The following is a 22769-nucleotide window of genomic DNA, read 5'->3' as shown; positions in this document are numbered from 1 at the left end:
CTTTTTTACTGAGTCCAGATGACATTTACTAAACTAAACATGGAACAATTGGTTTTAAAAAGCAAGTATTCTGATTGTCGTTTCATAGGTCATACAGTGGCTATAAGGTATGATTGTCTCGATTAACCCCAAAACAGAAGTTAGAAGCAACGAACGTTTTGCATAATTTTATTTCCCTTAAGCTTAAACTGGCATTTAAACTAGAACTACATAAAATGTCAGCTTCCTATTTTTCTTTTCTATACCTTAGCTTAACATGCATTGTTGGTTCTCCTGATACAGAAATAATGCAACCTGCACTTCTATTTAAATGTCAGCTGACTGCCTTTTTTCTTGTCTGATGATCTGAAGCTATTTCATAAAAGGGAAACACAAAGATCATTACTGATTTACTATCAAAACCAGCAGTGGTCTAAACTTGCCCTGCTTCTTCAACAGTAGTTATACTTTTAAGTCAATGTGAATTAAATAATTATGCAATTGTTGGTCATATTAACATAAATGGATTTCAATGTTGAAAGACAAAAACCTTGAATGAAATTTTGTCAATGATGTGATCTTTATTTCTTTCCAATACAAAATCTCTTAATCATAAAGGGTGATATAACATAGCTACACATTTATCTTGAGAAGTGATGGATGGTTTATCAATTGTTTCTCCATTCTGGCATTCTGTATGACACAACATATAACCAGAAATATCCTGGAAATAGCAGCCCTCTTTCAATGATACTTCCCAGCAGCTACATTTTAAAATGTTGTCTTTGATTGTGGAACTAGTTTTTATTCATCAAATCTAATAATAACTAATAGCCCTTCCACTTTGAATTTGTTTAATCACCTAGATAAACTGAACATCTGTCCTTGAATTAGTCCAATTGCCACATCAGTAGCAAATATCCTAATTTAACTATGTTTTTGTTAAATAGAAGTGAGAGATGATCTGGAGAAACATAAGACTGGGCTAAATGTGACAAGAATGGACAATTTAAAAGGCAATGGGATCAAGAATGATCAGCATGAATGTGAATCGAATATAAAAGTGACCAACCAATAAGAAACAAGTATGTTGAGAGGATTTGCTCAGATACAGAGAATGAATAGAGTCTGAATTGTAAAACATATATATGAAGGTGCTCTTCTAAAATGATTTTTGGAATATGTGATGAAGTAATCTATAACTATAATATCTATATAAGTTTTTGAGAAAGATTCTGAATAAACGTAGCAGACATGGGATAATAAAACAACTTCCTATGGATTATTAATTATTCTTATCCACTATATTTAATAACTTTTATATTGGAGTAAACTAGTAATTAAAGCCCAATGCAAAGCAACTGATAAAGCAAACTATGATCTTTGATGGAATAGCACTGCCATACTTAAGAAGCCAAAAATAAGGCTCTTTCTGCATTTTTACATGAAGTAAAATTCCCAACAATGGGATGTTGAATACCTTTCCTTGGGGAACTTTAATATATATGCAGGTACCAAAGCAGTGCTGCCTTAGTGATATCTCAATAACTGTAGCTTTAATTGTTATTATTAACACCTTGAACTCAAGTTAATTATATATTGGCAGCCAATGCCAATCTATTTTCTGCACTAATTGTTACTTTCATGAACATAGCATACCAAACTATAGTATCTTTGTTTCTAATAGTGAGCCTATCAAATCTTGTCAAAAGTACTCTTAAACTAGGATTGACAGGGTGAAGGAGAAGGAATGGAAAAACCAGAAGGAGGGAGGGCAGAATGAAAAGAGGGATTAGCCTAGTATTACTATATAGTCACAAGCAAATTAAGTACAGCCCCCCCCCTTGAGTGCAATTAACCCTCTCTAATTCTAATCAGGTGCTGACCATTAGTTGAGAAGATTTTTGTACATAGGCTCTTACTAATAAATCAGTTTAATTGAACCTTCATGTGTGGTTCACGCCTGACACAGGGGAGCTCATTAGTCTGTAAAAACAGACTCTGAGGCTACCTGTTACTTGCCTTCAAATGTGAAATAAACTCTGCTGGGCTTTCATAGACTTAAAATTTCTATTCCCACAGGTGAAGTAGAAAGATATTACTAAAGGCAAATATACGTGTCCCAGGATAATGGGATCCAATCTAGGATTCGTCACCGGAACCAGAGGTTTAGTCTTCCAAGCTTTTGGACTCATGCTGGAGCCACATTGGATCCCTTCATTTATTTTCCTCATACTGGACATCACTAAACAATTTTATTTATTGGACTTTGATAAATTAGATTACAATTTATAAAAGGCATTTTTATTTTTTATCATAATGGTTGACTAGATCTTGTAAATTAAGGCTTCTTTGAAAGTGATAGCCTCAGAGTTAAGCATCTCACCTAAAATGATAAAGATGTACAAAAAAATGCTCTTTTGTATCTTTATGTACATCTATAGCTACATACATAAAAACATAATGACTTGGAGTCACCCTGAAACTATCCAGATTCCAATATCTATTTTTCATTATCAAACATAATATAATAGATATTATATGTGTATAGAGGGCTAATTTAGAATAGTGGTTAATGGCACCATGTTATAACTAGTAGACTCTAAGTTTTGGTCCTGCTTAAAACATGAAGTTAGCTGGATGACTTTGGACACCCTTTATCAGCTATAAGATGAAAGCAATTGCAAATAATTTCTAAATGTTGCCAAGAAAGCTGTATAGGCTCATCCACATAGTTACTAGGATTCAAAGGTACACACATCCGAAGACACAAACGTAGTATACATCCACCCATCACAGATCTTTATCTTGGACAGAAGAGTTCTAATTGGGATTACTCAAGGCTAATACTTCCCCAAGGGTCAATCAGACTAACCACAAGGTCAACAATATTAGCTATAATAGTATAGTAGTAGTAGTAGTAGTAGCAGCAGCAGCAGCAGCAGCAGGAGTAGTATAAAAGTAGCATTTATTAAATTATTTTCATATAATAAATGTGTGGATGTTGATGAACAATCTTCAGAAACGGGTCAATGAAATGAAGAGTTTGGGGAACCCTGAATTAGCTGGACTACTTCTGTAAAATTATATTAAATTATAAAGTAAAAAACTAATCAATGCTAAATTCAAGGAGCACTAATTTTACAACTCTGCTGGCTAAATTTCAGTATATCTTACATAATTGGATCTCTGCCATTTGGAATTAATAATGTCTCATAAATAATCTTCAAAAAAGGAAGGAAAAGCCATCTTTGATAGACTGTCATTGGAAATGTTATTTAAAACTAAGCAATCGCATAGTTATTTCAATTCTATCATATTACCAATAATTTCATCAGAAACATATGTTAGCAGCACAATTTAGCTACAATTATTGAATGCTTTTTCACTTTCATAACAAATTAGCCAATGCATAGCTGATGCATCTGAAAAAAGTTACTTCACAAAATCATAAGCCTTAAGGCAAAGCACTTGGTGTCATAATCCAAACCATCCCTGATTGAAATTCAAAGGCAAAGGGAGTCAATTGTAACACCATGCACCAAATTGCTTTTATTTCTTATCATCTTTATTTGGTCATCCCAGATGCTAAACTATGGACTTTCATTGAAGCATTTTAATGCTTAAATGTATTCTGAAAACCAATAAAAAAATCTGTAATATTCATTTTAATAAGGGAGGAGACAACAAATTCTACATTGCTACATCTATATACTGCATAAGCTTTGTATGTTCCAAATGATAGTTCATCTCAGCTACCTTGTAATGGCCAACTAATCAACATTTTTATTGTTTTGCCTTGAATTCAGTTACCATTTGGGGTCAGAATCACTTTAAATAAACTAAGAGGATTAATACGATAAATGGATTATCCAGAACTTTTGTTTATATGAAAAATGCCCATGTTCCTAAGGACAGATGGTTGCACGTTGTAGTTAATTTTCTTATCCACAATTTCAGTCATAGTTAGATTCAGACATACTATGAACAACTATAGCATAGTTTAGCATGACATATAAAAAATATTTTATTAGAAATTACATACCTCCATGTGCACTATTCATATCAGTGAACCAACTAAACACCATCTATATAAACCATATAACTGCATTAAGATACCTGAACAGTAATAAAAAGGGTAACAGTAATATCTAATTCAAAAAGAGAATTTTATAATTTATTGTGTCACAAGAAGTTTTCAATAAACTTACAATCACAGTTTGGACTATTAATGTAAAGCAGACTATTAACTTGGAACAGCAAGTTAAAAGCATTGAGAAAACGTTGAAATTGGATTGCTTCTTTTTGTCTGAAACAAATATCCAATTGACAAAAACCTTTGAAACCAAAAAATGCTTGTAAAACAGCTTATTATGTAACATTAAGTATTAGAAACGTAATATATACATTTCTATTTGAGTAGTCTCACAAATCTAATCAGTAAAATAAAGCTGAAAATCAGTCAAAAAGTTCAATGAGATGCTAAAAGATCCTTTCACCTTTTCCAATTGCTTGCTGATTTGTTCCCAACCTGCATAAACATTAGACTGATATATCAACATTGATAGTTAATATGCATTAAGACACTTTAAAAGTAAATAATGAACAAATACAAAAACTAGAGTACCAGTATATTATTGAAAATGTTGCAACAATGGTTTAGGTGCTTTTTAGGCAAAGGTATAAAACAGCCCCAAACAATCTTAATGTACAAGGCGTCTGCAATAAATTAGTTACACTTAATTTTACTGGTTTATATAAATAGCCTCCCATCAAGTCCTGCTATGCTATCTCACTGCAGCAAGGGGCAGGGATTTCCTGGGTGGGATGATCAAAAATCATCAGAGTATAGGCTAAGAATATATACTCCTACACAGAGTCACTCAAGCATGAGGGTCACCCCGTATGGCCAGCTAAGCAAGCATAAACCCCTACCAGAGGGCTGTGTTACAGGAAGATGCTAGAGTCAAAACATTTCATACTCTACAGGAGAAGACAATAGTAAATCACTCCGTTTGCCAGGAAGAATCATATGGATCAATATGATAAAGTGACTGATGGTGGGCCGTAAGTCAGATGGTATTCAACATGCTACCATAAAAAAGCTGAAACTCTTTTGGAACGGTAATGGTGTCTATGACATGGCTAAATTAAAACCTTTGAGACTACTTGCTGATGTTGCCATGCCAGAAGAAAAATCTGAAGTTGAGAAAATAGAATTACACTAGAACATGAAATGTAAGCAGCATGAACACAGGAAAGCTCAACATAAGGGAAGATGAAATGAACTGACTACATATTAACATCTTAGGCAGCAGCAAACAACATATAAATTTCTGCCAATCTAACGATGTCTCCATTGCTGCTACTGCATTCAAACAACCCAAATAAAGATTATATACACAAGCATTACCAGACAGATAAAAATAAATTAAACTGACTGTATTACTGATACAAGGAGGTGGAAGAGCTCAGTTATTACAGAAAAGACATAGCCAGGGGCTGACCGTGGAATATATCAGGAACTGCTTGTCAGAGTGTGGATCAGAACAAGAGCTGATACAGGCACATACTTGGAAGCATTGGAAAAAATGAGGGAGTTTAGTGTGATTTAATATATACAAGTGAAAATATAATTTATAATTTACAAAACTTAACATATACATACTCCTTAATGCTCAACCACCCAACCCTATTTCCCTAATTTTTGCTTGTGCTGTCTTCCAGCTTCTTTTTCTCTCCTTATCTTAATGGCTGATATTGGAATGAATGCCTGTGAGTTCTCCTAGCTGTCTTACTGCCAAATAAAGCCTTTAACTCACACAATTCCACTGTCCAGTATCTGAACCTCCTTAAACACAACACAGCCTGTTCTCCATATGTTCACAAGCTACTCCAGGATTTTTTTCCTGGTCTTTCTTCTCATCTCAAGGCCAGAATCTCTGGACTTGCAGGCGCCACTTCATGTTTACCAGGTGACATCCTCTCCAGCACCATCTCCTGCAGCATCTGCAATATAACCCCCCCACACACCTCTGCTTTTCCTGCCTCTTTTTATATTCTGTGCCCTGGATGTATATGTGCCACTGTACAGGCACCTTCCAACATTTCTCCCTTTTTACCTATAGGCTTGTGGGTTGTGCTGACTCATCTGCCTTCCTAAAAAAAATGACCTTTGCCCAGACTCAACCACATTCCTTGGTAAGGCACTTCAACTTGCCACACTACTAACCAACAAACTGTTAAGTCAAGCTAAAGAGGAGGAGTAAAGCTAATTATTTTTCATGATATAACTTGAGCATGTACAGTACTTACCAATTTCAAGAACATCAGGAATCATTTTCGAGTCCTGAATCTCACTGATAGAGAACCAGGGGAAATATGGAATGAAATCAAACAAGCTAAAGATGAATGTAGAAATGGATGTCAAATTGCCAAAAACAGAGGAGAAGTCAGAGCCAAGAAAGACAAAGATCTCAGGAAGGAACTTAGTAAAGAATTTCCGAGAGCTATTAGAAGAGATGAGAAGCAGTATTCCAGCAACATCCATAAAGACACTGAAGATGTAAACTGATGTGAAAAAACAAAGAAAATCTTCCAAAAATTATCTAAAGTCAGAAGAGGATTTTAATTTCAGACTGGTTTGCTAAAGGATGCCATGGATAAAAACTAACTGATTCAAAGAGGATTAAGCAAAAATGGAAGGAGTATACTGAAAATTGTAAACTGGTATAATAGAGATATCAACATCTTTACCTTAGAATATATTTCCTATTTACAAAATTCTCTAGAACTAAAAGGTGAAGTTAGATTAGAACTCAAATCATTAGATTTCAGGAATTGATGGAATATCTACAGAAATATGACAGTAATAGAAAGATCAGTAAGGCTCTAAGGTTTTTTTGCTGTCATTTTTTTTATGATAGCAAATCTGAACAATGACACAGTCACCAATAGATTGGAAGACTTTGGTCTACATACACAAAACCAATGAAGGGAGACTTAACAGAATGGGCAAAACAGTTTAGAACAATTTAATGACTTCTCTTGAAAGAGAAATGTCAGATATTCAAGCTGGGTTTTAAAAAGGCTACAGCAGTGTCACAGTAGTGCTGATGCACAAGGATAATCAAGAGTACAAAAATCCTAAACAAACCCTGAATATGTGTTTTATTATGAAAAGGTTATTATTTCAACTATATCAAGCTGTTGAATGTCATTAGGAAAATGGAAATTCCAGAATATCTCATGGTCCCCATGAGTGACCTATATGCAGGACAAGAAGCCACAGTCCAAACAGAATAGACTGGCTCCAGTTTGGCAAATACAGGTAGACTTCAACTTACAATAGTTCATTTAATGACTGAAAAAAGTGACCTGTTTTTCATGACCACTGCACCCCCCTGGAGCAGTACTAGCGGCCACGTTCATGCATGTGGCATGCGCTGGTGCATTTGCGAATGGCTGCGCACCCCCACTGCGGCAACACCTGTTCACGCATGCGCAAATGGGCCACACACCCCGCACTAGCGGCCCATTCACATGTGCACACACCCGTGCTAGCGTTCCCGTTCGTGCCTACGCGCATGCGCAAACAGAGCCATAGGAACTAGCACGAGTGGGGGAATGCGTGCCCACGCGTGCCGCACCCTAGCCAGCCATTTCTGCGGCCCGCTGGCAAAGAGCCCACAGCAAGGTACCAGGCCGTAGCCCATAGATTGGGGACCGCTGTTGTAGATGGTGTCTGATGCTTTTCAGCCTAATGTTTTTAATGTTCTTTAATTTGATACTCAGTGTCTTATGTTTAATAGTTGCTCAATGCAACTGTTCCCACACTGGCAATTTATTTTGCAAATTGTCTTTTTTGAAAGTTTATACTTATTAAACTTTGTTTTATCTTGTTGTTATTTTATCTTGTTCACCATTTCTTGTTTTATCTTGTTCACCATTTTAAAACTGTTTTTTGTCCAGCATTTCTCCAGAAATAATAATTCTGTTTTTGCAAATTTGAAAGAGAGCTGCGCATGCAGTATCAGTAAAAATTACAGCTTCTTGAATAATCTTCAAAAAAGGAAGATTAACATGGAGCATTACAAATGACTAGATTATTTACTTAAATATACAATAAATATATTCAATGTTTTTTCAGAAGGATATTCCCAAAACTAACCTTCTGGCCACTCCATAAGCACACATACTCCCAAACTTCCTGCAGACTGCTCCTGAGATAGTCAAGCATCACCTGTTCCAGTACTGCTCTTGGAGAGAAGCCACTGTCATGCATACCAATGTGGTATCAATAATTATATCTGCAATTTGCGATGGTCTAAAAGTTCACAGACACAGTGCTAGATTCCTACTCATATTGGCATAAGCCCAGAGCATTTGACAGTATTTGGCATCCAAACAAAATACTGGGCCAGTATACTGAGCATTAAGCATATCATAGAAAACATACAGTGTTAAGTGTAGTTTGGAATACACATTCTCATATTTATGTTATCACATATTTAAAAAGTTCTACAACAACACATTCTAATTTGCAGCATCCTTTGTGGTTTTGGAAAAGGAGATTCTTAAGATTCATGGAGACAAAGTATATGCAATAATTTAGGACTTATTTTAAATGTATGGAACTTCAGTTCCTTATTAACATTGCTGAAGTTTCCTCTCAGAAATTCAGGTAAGTTTTCAAATGAAGTTAAAATAGACAGGCTTCAAGACTTCTATTATAGGAAATATGCTGAGCATAGCATTTCTTCTATTCCAGCAAAAGATTACTATAATGAAGGACTTTCATCAGAAGAATATTCTAACTGGATGCCTATAGACATGCAAAGCATTTGGAAGAATATTGCTTATTCATTGGCTTTTTTTGTGGGGGAGGGGACCACAAATTTCAATTGTCAAAGCTTCACAAAATCAGTGGGAGAAAATACATTGTATTCTTATACTGCCAGCATTATATTCTCAGGGAGTTTGATGAGGGCTACAGAAATTCCATATGCCTAATACCAGTGATGGGATTCAAATATGTGAACAACCAATTCTCTGTCTGGATGCCACTTCCAGAAGTCCATTCTGGGCCTGGGCAACAAAAAATTAGCTACCAGTTCTGCTGAGGTGGTGCGAACTGGCTGAATCCCACCACTGCCTAATACTCTTCTCTGTTTGTGTCAGTTGGGAACATAGCCAGGAATCTGCTTTAGCAGAGGAAATAAGCCATGGAGCTACTGTCATAATATATAGCCTCATTCACAGGTTGTGCATTCAACTCTTATAATATTATACATTATATTTGTATTAAAGAAGAAGGAAGTAAACTAATCTGCAGAAGTTGCATGACTAAGGATTTTAATAATATTTTTCTCCTACATCTTCTTCGCAGCAGATAAATAGCATAAAATAGCCAGAATGAATGCAAAAAATAATCTTACATGTTTTAAAGTTCCCTACAATATATGTCACAGTTCATATCATGAGAGGATTTCATATTTCCTGCCCAAGAAATTCCACATATCTAGAGAAATGTTTATCTTTCTTTTCATTCTAAATAGTAAGTGCCTTTAACCTTGCGAACAGCTCATGTTCTCATTCCTACATATTCTAAAACGCTTCTAATGAATCTAAAACACTGCGTAGTCCTAGAGATGTTTTGTACATATTTGTCTTACAGCATACGTTTTCCATCATAATACATGATTCTATTCTTGTTAGCTATTTTGTAATATAAACTCACTTTCTAAGAATAAGTGGATGATTTTAAATCAGTCAAATGCAATCATGAAATTATCCTTTCTATCTACAGCTCTTTCCTGAATTTCTAACTTTGTGGATTGTGTCTAGGGAGCAGATAATGGATCAAGAAAGAATTGTGATACTGAGTAAATAAGGCCTCTTGAAACTTTCTAAATAATTATTTTCCATCTGTCAAAGCCAGCTTGCCCGTTCCCAATGCTAGAATGCAAAATCTTCAGTTAAGATGGCCAGATAATCAGCAAGTTTTCTCAACATACGTATAAAGAGGTCTCATTTCAATATAGCCTTACATAAATGTCTATACAGAAAAAATGTTATCCATGATTTCTGAATGGCCATGTAACAGAGACCGTCTTTACCTTATCATTTCATACAGGATAAAAAACCTCAAGTCAGATCTGGCTGAAAAGTTTATGGCCTGAAGTAAAGGACAAGATAAGCACCCTCTTCCTATACGATATACTGAAATAACTAGATTGGGAATTTAAATTCAGTGCTGAAAATATTGGCATGTAGCATCTCAAAATGCTCATCTGAAAGTGCTAGATTTAAGTGGGATAAACTGGAGGAGAAAATGGTCCACAGCCAAAAGAAGCAAGTGTTTTACACATGATGGAATTAGAGCAGATCCGTTCCAGACTGAGCAAGGGAGTAGCAAACTTGGCTGATTGAGGAAAATAACAAATTATGTTAGTAGAGAACTATTCCTCCCAAAGGAGAACAGGGGGAAGGAAAAATAATATATGCTACACAAGAGATCAGTTGACCCACGACTGCTATTTTGAAGGGACAAGCCTGTGTTGTTTTTTTAACCACAGAAGAATAGCCATTACTTTTAAAAGAAATTAATTCCCTTTGGCCACCAGGGTCCAAAATAATTATTCCATTTGTGCAGAAGGAAAGAATCCATGTGACTTTCAAGACACTTTTGCATTTTCCAATACATTTGTATATAATTGCAAAAAAAGTATTCTTTTTTTTTTATTGAAAATTTTATAAAGTTTTACAATATAAATCCCCCCTCCCCCCAAACCCAACCCTCCATCCCTCCCCCCCCTCACTTCCCAGAGCCAATCACAGGATTAACAATAAAATAGTCATAATCTAACTAACATTAATCAACTATCTATAACTTCAAATCTATAACTTCCTTTAACAAATCTATAACTTCCTTTAACTCTCTTTTAAAACAAATATACAATTATTAAATACCACAATATTAACATAATTTTAAATATTAAAAATCAGAAGTTCATTCAAAAACCAGATGATATTTTTTTGTTCCATATTTCGACTCAATATAAACAATCCATCTTCTCCAAACCAATATATATCTTTCTTGTGAGTAATCCTTCACATAAGCGGAAATCTTGGCCATTTCAGCTAAGTTTGAGACTTTAACTACCCAAAAAAAAAGTATTCTTCAAACCTTTCTAGTTTTATGAATGGCAGTAAAATTTACCATGTTCTACAGTCCTCCTTTGCCCTTCCTTTTCTAACCTACCATGAAAAAAGAAAAGAAAAGAAAAAGAAAAGGAGTATGATGCTTAAAAGTCCATACATACATACAGTATCTTTATGCATTTTAATGAATGTTCATAATCAATGTAAACTTACTGACACTGTCAAAAAGACACAAGGGCAAAAAGTCTGGAGGTAACATTTATATTGGCTCTCTTACTTTCCCATGGGAATCTCAATAATGAAAACTAACTCACATCTGGAAACAACCTTGGATTTAAGCAATGTTATAAAAATGGACCATGCAAGCTAAAATATATATACTTTTTTAGGTCTTCTATTTCTCAAGAAGGGAGCTACTCTTCATTTAAAATACACAGTCTTAATATAACGAAACATTTTGTATTTAGTATCAAATTGAGACAAAAGTAAGTCTCGTGACTCGTATTACTGTTTAAATTTTCATTAGGTCTTAAAAACAAAATTTTAACGTTTAATACGTGGTACTTCAAAACGAGATGTCGATACAGTGTTTGACATTGTCTACACAAAATGGAGACAAATTTATAAATCAGTCGTTTGATTTGGGCTAAAAAGAGAAGGCCAGAGTGATTTAATTCTTAAATCAGGGTGGTCTATTGGTAACTTTTGGTACCATTGGTGTTGCTGTGGGAACAAAAATGAAACCAGGTGCCATCAAATTCAAGTTAAAGATTTTGTGCTTTTTTAAACAATCTTAAACTAAGTTTCCATAAACTCTTTAACTGATACTACTACAAAAATTGACTATTTTCTAACAAGAAAGGAATTATAAGTTATCCATAGACCATCAAATTCTACCTGCAACAAATTTAAATTGATTGGCACTATTCTTTATAAATAAGACTGTTATAAATATACATCATATTCACCAAAATATATATTGGTATTATGTTCTTTTGACTAAGCTAAGTAAAGGCATTGCAGAAAGGTTTTACCAGATTTAAGTTTAACCTTACATTTTTAACTATCTTCTAGTCTAAATAATGTTTTGATTTCTGCAGTCAATCACTACATTGGACTTGTAAAAAGAAGAGCAAGATAGAAGCTTAATATTGTCCAGACTGTAAGGTTTTATCCCACTTTGTGATTAAAATTTCGAAAATAATCTTAAACCACCACAAAAACCTACATTTTAAAGCAGAATGTGTTACAAATATGGATGCTCACTGACCAAATTTCTATTTGTGATTTTGTCAAATCAGTTTTCTGTTAGAAATATTTAAAAAACACCAATGTATGTTCATATTTAATATAAATCTGTAAATGAGTGCTAATCTTTGTTTTTATAGACAATAATCAGAGGTCATTGTCACATGCCCATTAATTGACAGATTACCTAACGTTCAATTGAGTTTACAGAAAATACCTGGCAAATCTGGAATTAATTAAAGATAAATAATTCAATTAAAATGTTGCATATTTTTTAGATGTATACATTTTGTGCCATCAAGTCAGTCAACTCCTAGTCACTACATGGACTCATGCAATTTTCTTGGCACATTTTCAGAAGTAATGTACCACTAAATTCTTCCTGGGGCCAAGTGGGAGTAACTGGCCCCAAAGCACCCAAACAACTTAAATACTATTCCCTTGACCTCTTAGCTTGCAATAGTAACCAAAAGAAAAAAAGCACAGTCCAGAATTGAGAACAGAAAGAACAAAGGGCTGCCACCCAAATATGTAGAATGTACCTTGTAGATGAAAAACTAAAGTCACTTTTATGATAACATGAAGACATCCAAGAGGTTTTCTTGACAATAATATAGAGTAGTGGTGGCGAACCTATGGCACGGGTGCCAGAGGCGGCACTCAGAGCCCTCTCTGTGGGCACGCGCGCCGTCGCCATAGTCCTAGGCCTTCAGCTGGGTTTTATAAAATCTTTTCGCTTTAGGCCTCCGCCACCGTGTGCAAAAAAAAAAAGGTTCAGTCAATCAATCAATTTCAACTTCTCGTGGGAAAAAAAAAGATCTTGCAAAGTTGGAATTGATTGATTGAACTTTTTAGTCCCACCCAGTCTGCCATTACCACCACAGCCCCGCTCACCCAATGGGCCACACCCACCGGGCACCCGACGATGCATAAGTGGGTTTTGGGTTGCAGTTTGGGCACTCGGTCTCTAAAAGATTTGCCATCACTGATATAGAGGATTAGCACTAAGATTTTTTTTATTTCCAATCTAATTCTAGAGCCCTGGGATCTCCTGGATGGTATGTCCTCCAAGAACTATGAGGTCTGACTCTGCTTACCTTTTTTGTTATCAGTCAACCTATACAACCAATCTGTACATGTACAGATTAGGTGAGACCTGGCTTAAAAACAGTAACTGTGAGAGGGACCTTGGAGTCCTAGTGGACGATCACTTGACTATGAGCCAGCAGTATGCAGCAGCAGCCAAAAAAGCTAATACAATTTTGGGTTGCATAAACAGAGGTATAGAATCAAGATCACGCAAAGTATTAGTACCGCTTTATAAAAACACTAGTAAGACCACACCTGGAATACTGCAGCCAATTTTGGTCACCATATCACAAAAAAGATGTTGAGAGTTTGGAAAAAATTCAGAGAAGAGCAACTAAGATGATGAAAGGCCTGGAGACTAAACCATATGAAGAACGGCTGCAGGACTTGGGTTTGGCTAGTCTAAAAAAAAGAAGAAATAGGGGAGACATGATAGCAGTGTTCCAGTATTTGAGGGGCTGCCACAAAGAAGACAGGGTCACAATATTCTCCAAAGCACCAGAGGGCAGGACAAGAAACAATGGATGGAAACCAAAGAGAGAAGCAACCTGGAATTAAGGAGAAACTTCCTGAAGTGAGGACAATTAGCCAGTGGAACAGCTTCCCTCCAGAAATCGTGGGCGCTCCATCACTGGAGATTTTTAAGAGGCTAGACAGTCACTTGTCTGAGATAGTATAGGTTCTCCTGCTTGAGAAGGGGGCTGGACTAGAAGACCCCCAAAGTCCCTTCCAGGTCTATTCTATTCAACCTATCTTTACCATAATTTAAAGAATGCCATTACACAATACTATGGAGGTAATACAGTGGAGGTAATATGATTTATGTTTGAACTGAATTTATAACACAAGAGAGAGAGGCTCTATCTGCCAAAAGAAAAGGCAAGTATAATGTACTTCAGTTCCAAGGAACAAATAAAATACAATACACTTCGGTTTCGAACCCCAACATAAGCAGGTTTTCTGCAACACCAGTAGCAAGTATGAGTTTAGAATCTACAATTCCAGTAGCCCAAACCATTCCTTAGAAATGCCTATACAAAACTGTGATGCATCAGTATAGATATATTAGTTAGGATTAGATATATGGTCACCTGAACTGCAAGGTGGGCAGGAAAATAAATTTGATAAATAAAAAATATAATTAGCAGGGGCTTCAGAATGATAAATTATGGAATTACAGGAGTTCGTCAAGACCTTTAAGATAATCTTGTCCAATCCATGACTACCACATCCCCAATGGATGTCCTTCCAGCTTCTGTTAAAATACCTCCTGTGAAAGAGATTTGGTCCACTCTTGTTGAAATGCTGTTATCATTAATTTTCCCTGTACCTAACCAAAACATATTTCCTATTAAAAGTTAATTGTTTATTGTCCTATCTTCTGGAACAATTCTACACAACTGGTCTTGTCTGCAAATTGGATATTCATAGTTTCTAATCTCACCTAATTCATTCATAAATAAGATGACAGGACACATCCTAGAAGACCTGAAACATTTGATTCAACATTTATCTCAATATGCAGCTATTGATTTTTGCTGAATACTATTATTCAACCATATAATGATAGCACAGTCCAACTCACTGTTTATCATCATTTCTATTAGGATATAAAGGGAAACTCTGTTGGATGCTTTATAGGTACGAATTGTTTACTACCTCCCTGTGGCTCAATTTTGAACTTTTGTAGTTCATACTGCAAAATAATTTTTACTTGCACTTTGGCCCATCTAGAGATTTTGGTCTGTCACATCCTAAATATGCATGTTGCAGAGCAACCTTAAACAATTTCATGTAGTTCATAATTGTATTTCAAACTTTTCTCTTAGAAAAAGCAAGCTGGCTTATTACCCCACAATAATAATTCACATTAAGCAAGATTTATTGAATAATTTAACCACAAAGATTGTTGCATCAAATATATCTTCAACAAAGCTTAAAAATGTTAGGTTTCAATCCAAAGTATACAATAATACAAAAGGAGACTTCTATTGACATCAGAGAATGAATAAGCTCGTAACTATTGCTAGGATGTCTTTGAAATTAATAGCCCCAGCTTAAACATTTTCCTATTAAACATCCTGAAAATTTTACTTATCTTGGTACCTTGACAAGAAAAAAAGTCTAATCGTGAACATTCATAAAGTTTATACATTGTTTTTATATGTCGTAATGTACTTCGAATGGTAGTAATATGAAGGATTTTAGGAAGGTCACTAAAATCAATTCCAAAGTTCAATTGAGCGACCGCACATTAATACTTTAATAACAAGACTAGGAGACGAATGTTTGAAAGTGATTAATCAAAGTCAGAGAAAGCCAACCATCAAGTCAAGTATGTTTCAAATTTCCTATTCAAGGATAAAACTAAAAAGATGAGCTAATTTTGTTTTAATTAAATCCTCATTTAGAAGTTTGAAATAAATGTTTTCTATTTAGATTTCAATTAGACTTGAGTTGTAGTCCAGATTTCATATATTCTTTCCTTCTGCTACTCTATTACACATTCCCCAATTATGTTTTCCTAGTTATACACACAACTACATAAAAGATTTCAAATATTTTTCCTAGATTTAGTAACAATACACATTTTAAGTCCCACAAAAAGGCTGTTTTCCAGGATTGCAGCAACTGGGCAAAGCCTCATCCAAAGGAATTGGTTTGTAAACTCAATGAAAAATTCCTGCCTAGCCAATTATATTTCTTTTCAGACTGGCATGCATTTTCCCATTTAGAACAGGAAAGAGGAAGAAAGACAAAGCCCCAGCCAATCTGGAAAGTGATTGTGTTCTGGGCAAAATCAGTTTCAAACACCAACAACTTTAGCAAAGAAGAAAATTTTTTTTTTCCCTTTCTCACCACTCAAGTTTCTCTATAACATCATATGAAAAGACAGGATTGTCTTTATTCTTTCACTAGAACAAAGTATGGTATTTGCCAAACTCAGTGTTTCTCCAGTGTATTTGACTAGAGTCAGGTTCCCATGCTCCAAAGACATCTGTGAAGGATGCTTCTTTTTAAAAAAAAATTCTTCCTGTCTAAATCTAGGAAAGGACTCTAGGTGAAAGTACACTATGAATGTTAAATGCAGTTTGCACAGATCTGTGCAAAAAGACATGTTATAATATTTTCATTTTGGATGCAAGCACTAAAGGGATGCATAGTGAAGCAAAGCATGAAGTTACATTGTGGTCCCAATTACTAATAAATCATTTTAAAATTCTACTGTGCTTTTTAAATTTTTCTAAGATTATTGCTCACTTCTAATCAGAACAGGCTTGACATATTTTTAAAATAATAAATGTATCCTCAAAGTTAAACCTTCCCATATTGCATTCTTTGATATAGACCTCACAAGGTGATCAATAAAAATTTCAATTTATACTGTTGATCATGCTCCCTTATGTTTTGAATTGATTGAAAAGTGGAATATAGGTCTCTTTTTCAATAAACATTAACTCCAAGCAATTAACCTCTCTCTAAAAGAATCAGGGGTAGATCAATGGAGGAGTTATAATGTGAGTAAACAGTTTGCAGTGGCAGCTTTTATAGGAAACTACAATTTCAGGTGCAATTGTGTCTGCAGAACAAAGGTAAGAATATACTTCCTTATGTTTCAATTACAATCATGTTATATATTACTCAGCATTATCTTGGGAATTTGGAAGAATATCCAGTTGCCAAATATTATTCCAGTCATTAAAAAACGGGGGGGGGGGAGAAAACTCCAGCCAAAAGTGTTCAAAGATAACATTGTTTTTGCTGCACTTTTAATTACGATACCAATTTCCAATGGAAATACCCTGATCTAGGATAAACCTATAAGGCAATATAAACAACATCAAGAACTCTGGAGAAAGGCAGCTGCTTGTAAGATACACTGGAAAGAAACTGGTGATCACAAGCAGATTAGTCCATGGTGGCAGTGACACAAGCTAAGCAAGAGGTATGGATAATCTGGGTAAGTGCCATGGAAAAATAAATATCATGATTGGACTTCAGGCAAATGGAAACATTTCAAATTGGCTTCCTACAGTATTCTGTGGAACATATGATGTCCACATGTCCATTACCAACTACTTCAGCACAGAACACAATAAAGGCAAATGCTGGATATATTTTCAAGATATTGCATTACAAGCCTCTCTCAAGACAAAACAGAATAAATTAGGGGAGGGTCAAATTTGCAATGCTAGCTTGCTTATACAAAAGGCTGGCAATCCTTTCTTGGAGCACCACCAGGGTTGAAGCCTTTTTGGAAAGCTGATGTGGGTGTAATTTAAAGAATAAAGGAAGGAACATTAAAGTTATTCCAGAGTTAGATTCCAACTGGGCTTCAGAGGCTTTCCCTCTATTTTTTGCTATCCTAAATACTTGCAGGTTGATACAGATTCTATATTCCTTAATTCTTGGTATAGAACATGTATGAATGTCTTACATCCAGACACAATGCATATATGAAATTCATTCATCAAAGTATGCTTTGCCATTTTGGGTTTTCCAGAATTATCCATATGGGAACTATAGGTATGGAATGTGTTTGTGTTTATATGCACACATACATACAAGCACACGAGCACACATACATATGCTTAAGAGCATTTTGAAGTAGTGTGTGTTTTTACTATCAAATTTGTCTATTAACATGACCTTTGAAACATTAAATGCATGCAGGCATTAACCTTAATATCAGAAGATGTCTTACAGTCAGAAAAATGAAACGTCAAATAGGTGATTCCCTGCCCGAATTTATACCCCCATAATATTTCTCTTCAAAACACTTTTCTCCCAATATAAATGCAACACTGGTATGCAACACTGTTCGAGCAGAAAAATGCTTGGGGAAAAGAAAGTTCAAGTGGAAAGAATTTCAGCTTTCACTATTCATGCAAATGTTGTTCAAGACACAAACACCCAGTCCAGTCTTAGTTTAAATATGTTAAACATATTTAAGCAGCTGTCATTACATCTGCCTGAGTCTTGGAATTTTGTTTTAATTTAGAACATGGCACCATAATCTCCAACAAACTAGCAGAGTGCAGTGGTTAAAGTTTTGGAGTAGCATGAAGAGGACCCAAGTTTGTGAGCTACCCTCAGCCACAGTAGTTCACAAGCTGACTTTGGGTCAATCACTGCTTTACATACTAATAACATTTGTATAAGTCTCACCACAGAGAGAAAAATAAAAGGGATAGATCATTATGCATACCTACTTTAGGCTATGGAAGGAAAAGTAGACTATAAATGTAAATTAATCTTTAAAATCTATTATGAATCCAAAATTTGCAGAAATGCGAAAAAGCTTTACAACCAGTTTACAGCACTTTGATTGTCACCACCTTGCCAGCCACAAGAATGTGTTCTCTTTATATAAAGAACGGATGCATATTCCCATAACCGTAGCCCTAAAGTTCTTTTAATAGTGTCTTTCAACCCGAAATCCTTTCCTTACCTTTGCACAAGTTTTAGCACAACTCCTTGAGTAGCTAGTGTGTGGTTAGAAAGAGGAAGCTATGCTTGTTTGCATGGAATCTGCTATTTCCGCCCCTGCCAAAACACTTGTTTAAAAAGTCATGTAATATCTCTATTAGACTGTAAATGCAATTGACAAGGAAATGGCCTACTGACAAAGCATTACCTTTGTGGCAGCGCCAACCAGCCTACAGCAAAATAGCATACAGAATAACTTCAACATGCATTCCCAAGTAACAAAACAGTGTTTTACATAAATACCACAGAATCTAAGCAAGATCCAGAAAAAGCAATGAAAGTTTGCCCAAGCTTTCATGCTTGCCTGTATCAATTGAATGTCTTAACTAAAACAAAATAGAAAAGCATCTACATATGTCCAGGAATCTTATGAAGTTGGATCATATAACACTGGGAAAACTATCACAACTGAAATCTGTGTATTTCTTCTTAACCACTGTAACAAGTCACTAATAAAAATTAAGAAGAACTATGGGGTATCAAATATACAAAAGAATATTAACTGCATACAAGCCCTTAAAGACCAGAACACAAATTATTAACAAGAACATGTGTTGTGCCTAAAAGAGAATTGTTTTTTAAAAAAATGGTTTTGCCCTTTAATACATTTGATTACAAGGATTAAAAAGTTTCGCAATCTGTCAGTTTGAAAAATTGACCCTTTAGCTAAAAGTAGCTATTTCATACTAAAAGAAATACTTTTAATAATATAATTCTTTTCATCATTTAGTGCCTCTTATAAGCAACTATGTTAAAATTATTCCAGATAGTCTCAAGAAAACATGTTATTTATTTCATTGATATGCCACCCTTCTGACAAAGAAGGCGACTGCGCAGTTTACAAACAGTAAAAAGATAAATGTAGAAGAATAAAAAGTTTTTATTAAATGAAAAGTGTTGTTTAACCATTACAGACGATATTCAGCATTAATGTGAATGTTGTCTATTTCTAATAGGTCTTATTATGAATTGTTGGTTCATAGTTGCCCAATAGTTGGGTTCCGACATTGCACTAAGCAATAAACTATGATTTACAAACCACAGCTGCTGGATTCATACAATACAGTATGTTCCTACTATTGCAATCAAGCATTTTTCCTTACTAAAAGGACACAAGAGCAGAAACTAAATGTTAGAAATAATATCTTTAACAGCCCAAGCATAGATTTAAAGCTTTTGTCCAAGGTTAAAACAGTAGGTGTTTAAACCATACTCCGTCATGTGATGAGACTTATACAAATGATTTTGGAGGAAATAATGGCCCAACAGAAATATGTGAAGTCTTGGGTTTAGAGTTAAAAAATATGTAATGTTCCTCTCTCTCTCTCTCTCTCTCTCTCTCTCTCTCTCTCTCTCTCTCTCTCTCTCTCTCTCTCTCTCAAGTAGCTACAGTTTAATATCTGAGACTATTGATAACAATTAGTGTCCTTTCTAATTCTGAATTAACTAATATTGCCTATCAGCTCAAGAAAGAACGTCTTGCCAATATCACATAAAATGGCACGTCCATCCCTAACCTTTGAAAAAAACCACAATATTTATCAGCTATAATATTTAAAAATTAAATATTGTGCTGTGCTGAATGGGTAAAATTACTATCCCTTGGGAATGCTAGCTGTACTTGTACCAAAATGACAACTCCTAAAATGTCAAAATTGGCCAACACTTAAAGCAAATGTCAAAAAGGAATAACAATAAATGGCATTTTGAAAAATAGTTGCACACTTAAAATGCATTACACAATTTAAAACAGCTATTATTTATCCCAGACCCTGTTTGAAAACATTCTTTTATTTAAATATCAGAAGCATAGCATAAAATACTTTAACACCCTCTGTCACTGTAACAATTGCAGAAAAAACAGAGTCAGCTTAGCCAAATACTGCTTCTACTTTTCAATGAAAACAGTGTACAAAGTTTTTCTAATTATAGAAAAACTCACAATTTCTGTTTCTTACCCTCATTGGATGAATATCAGCATACGGTGGCTTTCCTTCAGCCATTTCTATTGAAGTAATACCAAGGGACCAGATGTCTGCCACACAGTTATAACCAATTTCTTGTATTACTTCTGGAGCCATCCAAAATGGAGTACCTATGACAGTATTGCGTTTTGCCATTGTATCCTGTAAAACATTTTTTTAACTTAACACAAAATGTATAGCATTTTTGAAGTGATGATAGCTCAACATGCTACCTGCATGGAAAGAAAATCACATCAGCCACTCTATAATCATGAAGCATCCACTGAACCTACACTTATCAACAAGTATCAAAGGATTTTCTTTAATAGTTTATCACTCAAATGTTGAAATCAATTTGTTCAATAGAGTCCTGCACTAAACTGTTTACATTCCGATCATTAGCAACAGCAATAGCACTTAGATTCACGATGTAAAAAAGAAGTTGAGACTCTAGAAAGAGTACAGAGAAGAGCAACAAAGATGATTAGGGGATTGGAGGCTAAAGCATATAAGGAACGGCTGCTGGAATTGGGTATGTCTAGTTTAACGAAGAGAAGGACGAGGGGGGACATGATAGCAGTCTTTCAATATCTCAGGGGCTGCCACAAAGAAGAGGGAGTCAAGCTATTCTCCAAAGCGCCTGAAGGCAGGACAAGAAGCAACGGATGGAAACTAATCAAGGAGAGAAGCAACCTAGAACTAAGGAGAAACTTCCTGACAGTTAGAACAATTAACCAGTGGAACAACCTGCCTCCAGAAGTGATGAATGCTCCAACACTGGAAGTTTTTAAGAAGAGACTGGACAGCCATTTGTCTGAAATGGTATAGGGTTTCCTGCCTAAGCAGGGGTTGGACTAGATGACCTCCAAGGTCCCTTCCAACTTTATTATTATTATTATTACATACTGCTCCATAATGCTCTACAGCACTCTCTGAGCAGTTTATAATGTCAAAATATTGCCCCCGACAATCTGGATCTATACAGGAAATCACTTTTTGGACAAAGCATTGAAAAATGCCCCTAAATAATAATGCAGCAACTGTACCTAACCAAGAACCTTAATTTTCAAAGCCTACATTACAGAAAAAAACTTAAGAGATAATGCACCTAAACCTTCTTTAGAGTTTTCCTGCTTAATGCTGCAATTCAAGAGTTCTCTGGACAAAGCTGCCTCTCCCAGTATATACCTCATATGAACTGTAAATAACCTCATAAAACTGATATCAAACTGATTTTAATTAGAAAAATAGTCAAACACGATGACCTGACTATTTAAAGACATGTTATCTTTCAAAACCCTCTCATATCTTATTACTGAAAAATAGCAAATACAATATTTGTTGAGTGTACTAGCATATAAAATATACTTTTATTTTTATACTTACAGTTAACTGTCCAGCTACTCCAAAATCAGCTAGCTTGGCATGCCCTTCAGTATTCAAGAGAATATTCCCAGCCTTTATATCTCTATGTATTTTTCTCATGAAGTGCAAATATTCAAGTCCTTTAAGGGTAGATTTAAGAATGGTTGCAATTTCATCTTCTGTAAGCTGTAAAGAAAATACCAAAATTTCTCTTTGGTACACTCACATTCCTATGTTTGCACATTTATACAAACACAGTGAATCAAACTACAACACAAAATTACTCATGTGGCATACAAATACTGTACAAAATGCTTTTAAATTGTAGGGAAAGCAAGACTTTATTAAGGACCCATTCATGCTATATGGATTGAATCTACATAAAACTGTGAATCAGTGAACAAGTTCAGGAAGGAGAAAGAGGCATTAACAACAAAGCAAACACTGCAGACAAAAACCTAAACAAATACA

General features: G+C 35.1%; 1 protein-coding gene across 1 annotated transcript in view; it reads right to left on the bottom strand.

The window, feature by feature from the left end:
* The window catches only part of STK3 (serine/threonine kinase 3), a 69283-nt gene that overhangs the window by 31851 nt on the left and 14663 nt on the right, over nt 1–22769 (bottom strand). The window contains exons 5-6 of the mRNA XM_029283636.1: nt 22320–22484; nt 20928–21095 (exon numbers count right to left, since the gene is read on the bottom strand). Coding sequence (XP_029139469.1) covers nt 20928–21095; nt 22320–22484 — 333 coding nt within the window. The remainder of the gene's footprint in view (nt 1–20927; nt 21096–22319; nt 22485–22769) is intronic.

Source organism: Protobothrops mucrosquamatus, unplaced genomic scaffold (genome assembly GCF_001527695.2).
Source record: "Protobothrops mucrosquamatus isolate PMUCROS unplaced genomic scaffold, P.Mucros_1.0 scaffold_69, whole genome shotgun sequence".
NCBI lineage: Eukaryota > Metazoa > Chordata > Lepidosauria > Squamata > Viperidae > Protobothrops > Protobothrops mucrosquamatus.
This window is presented reverse-complemented; position numbering and strand designations above follow the sequence as displayed.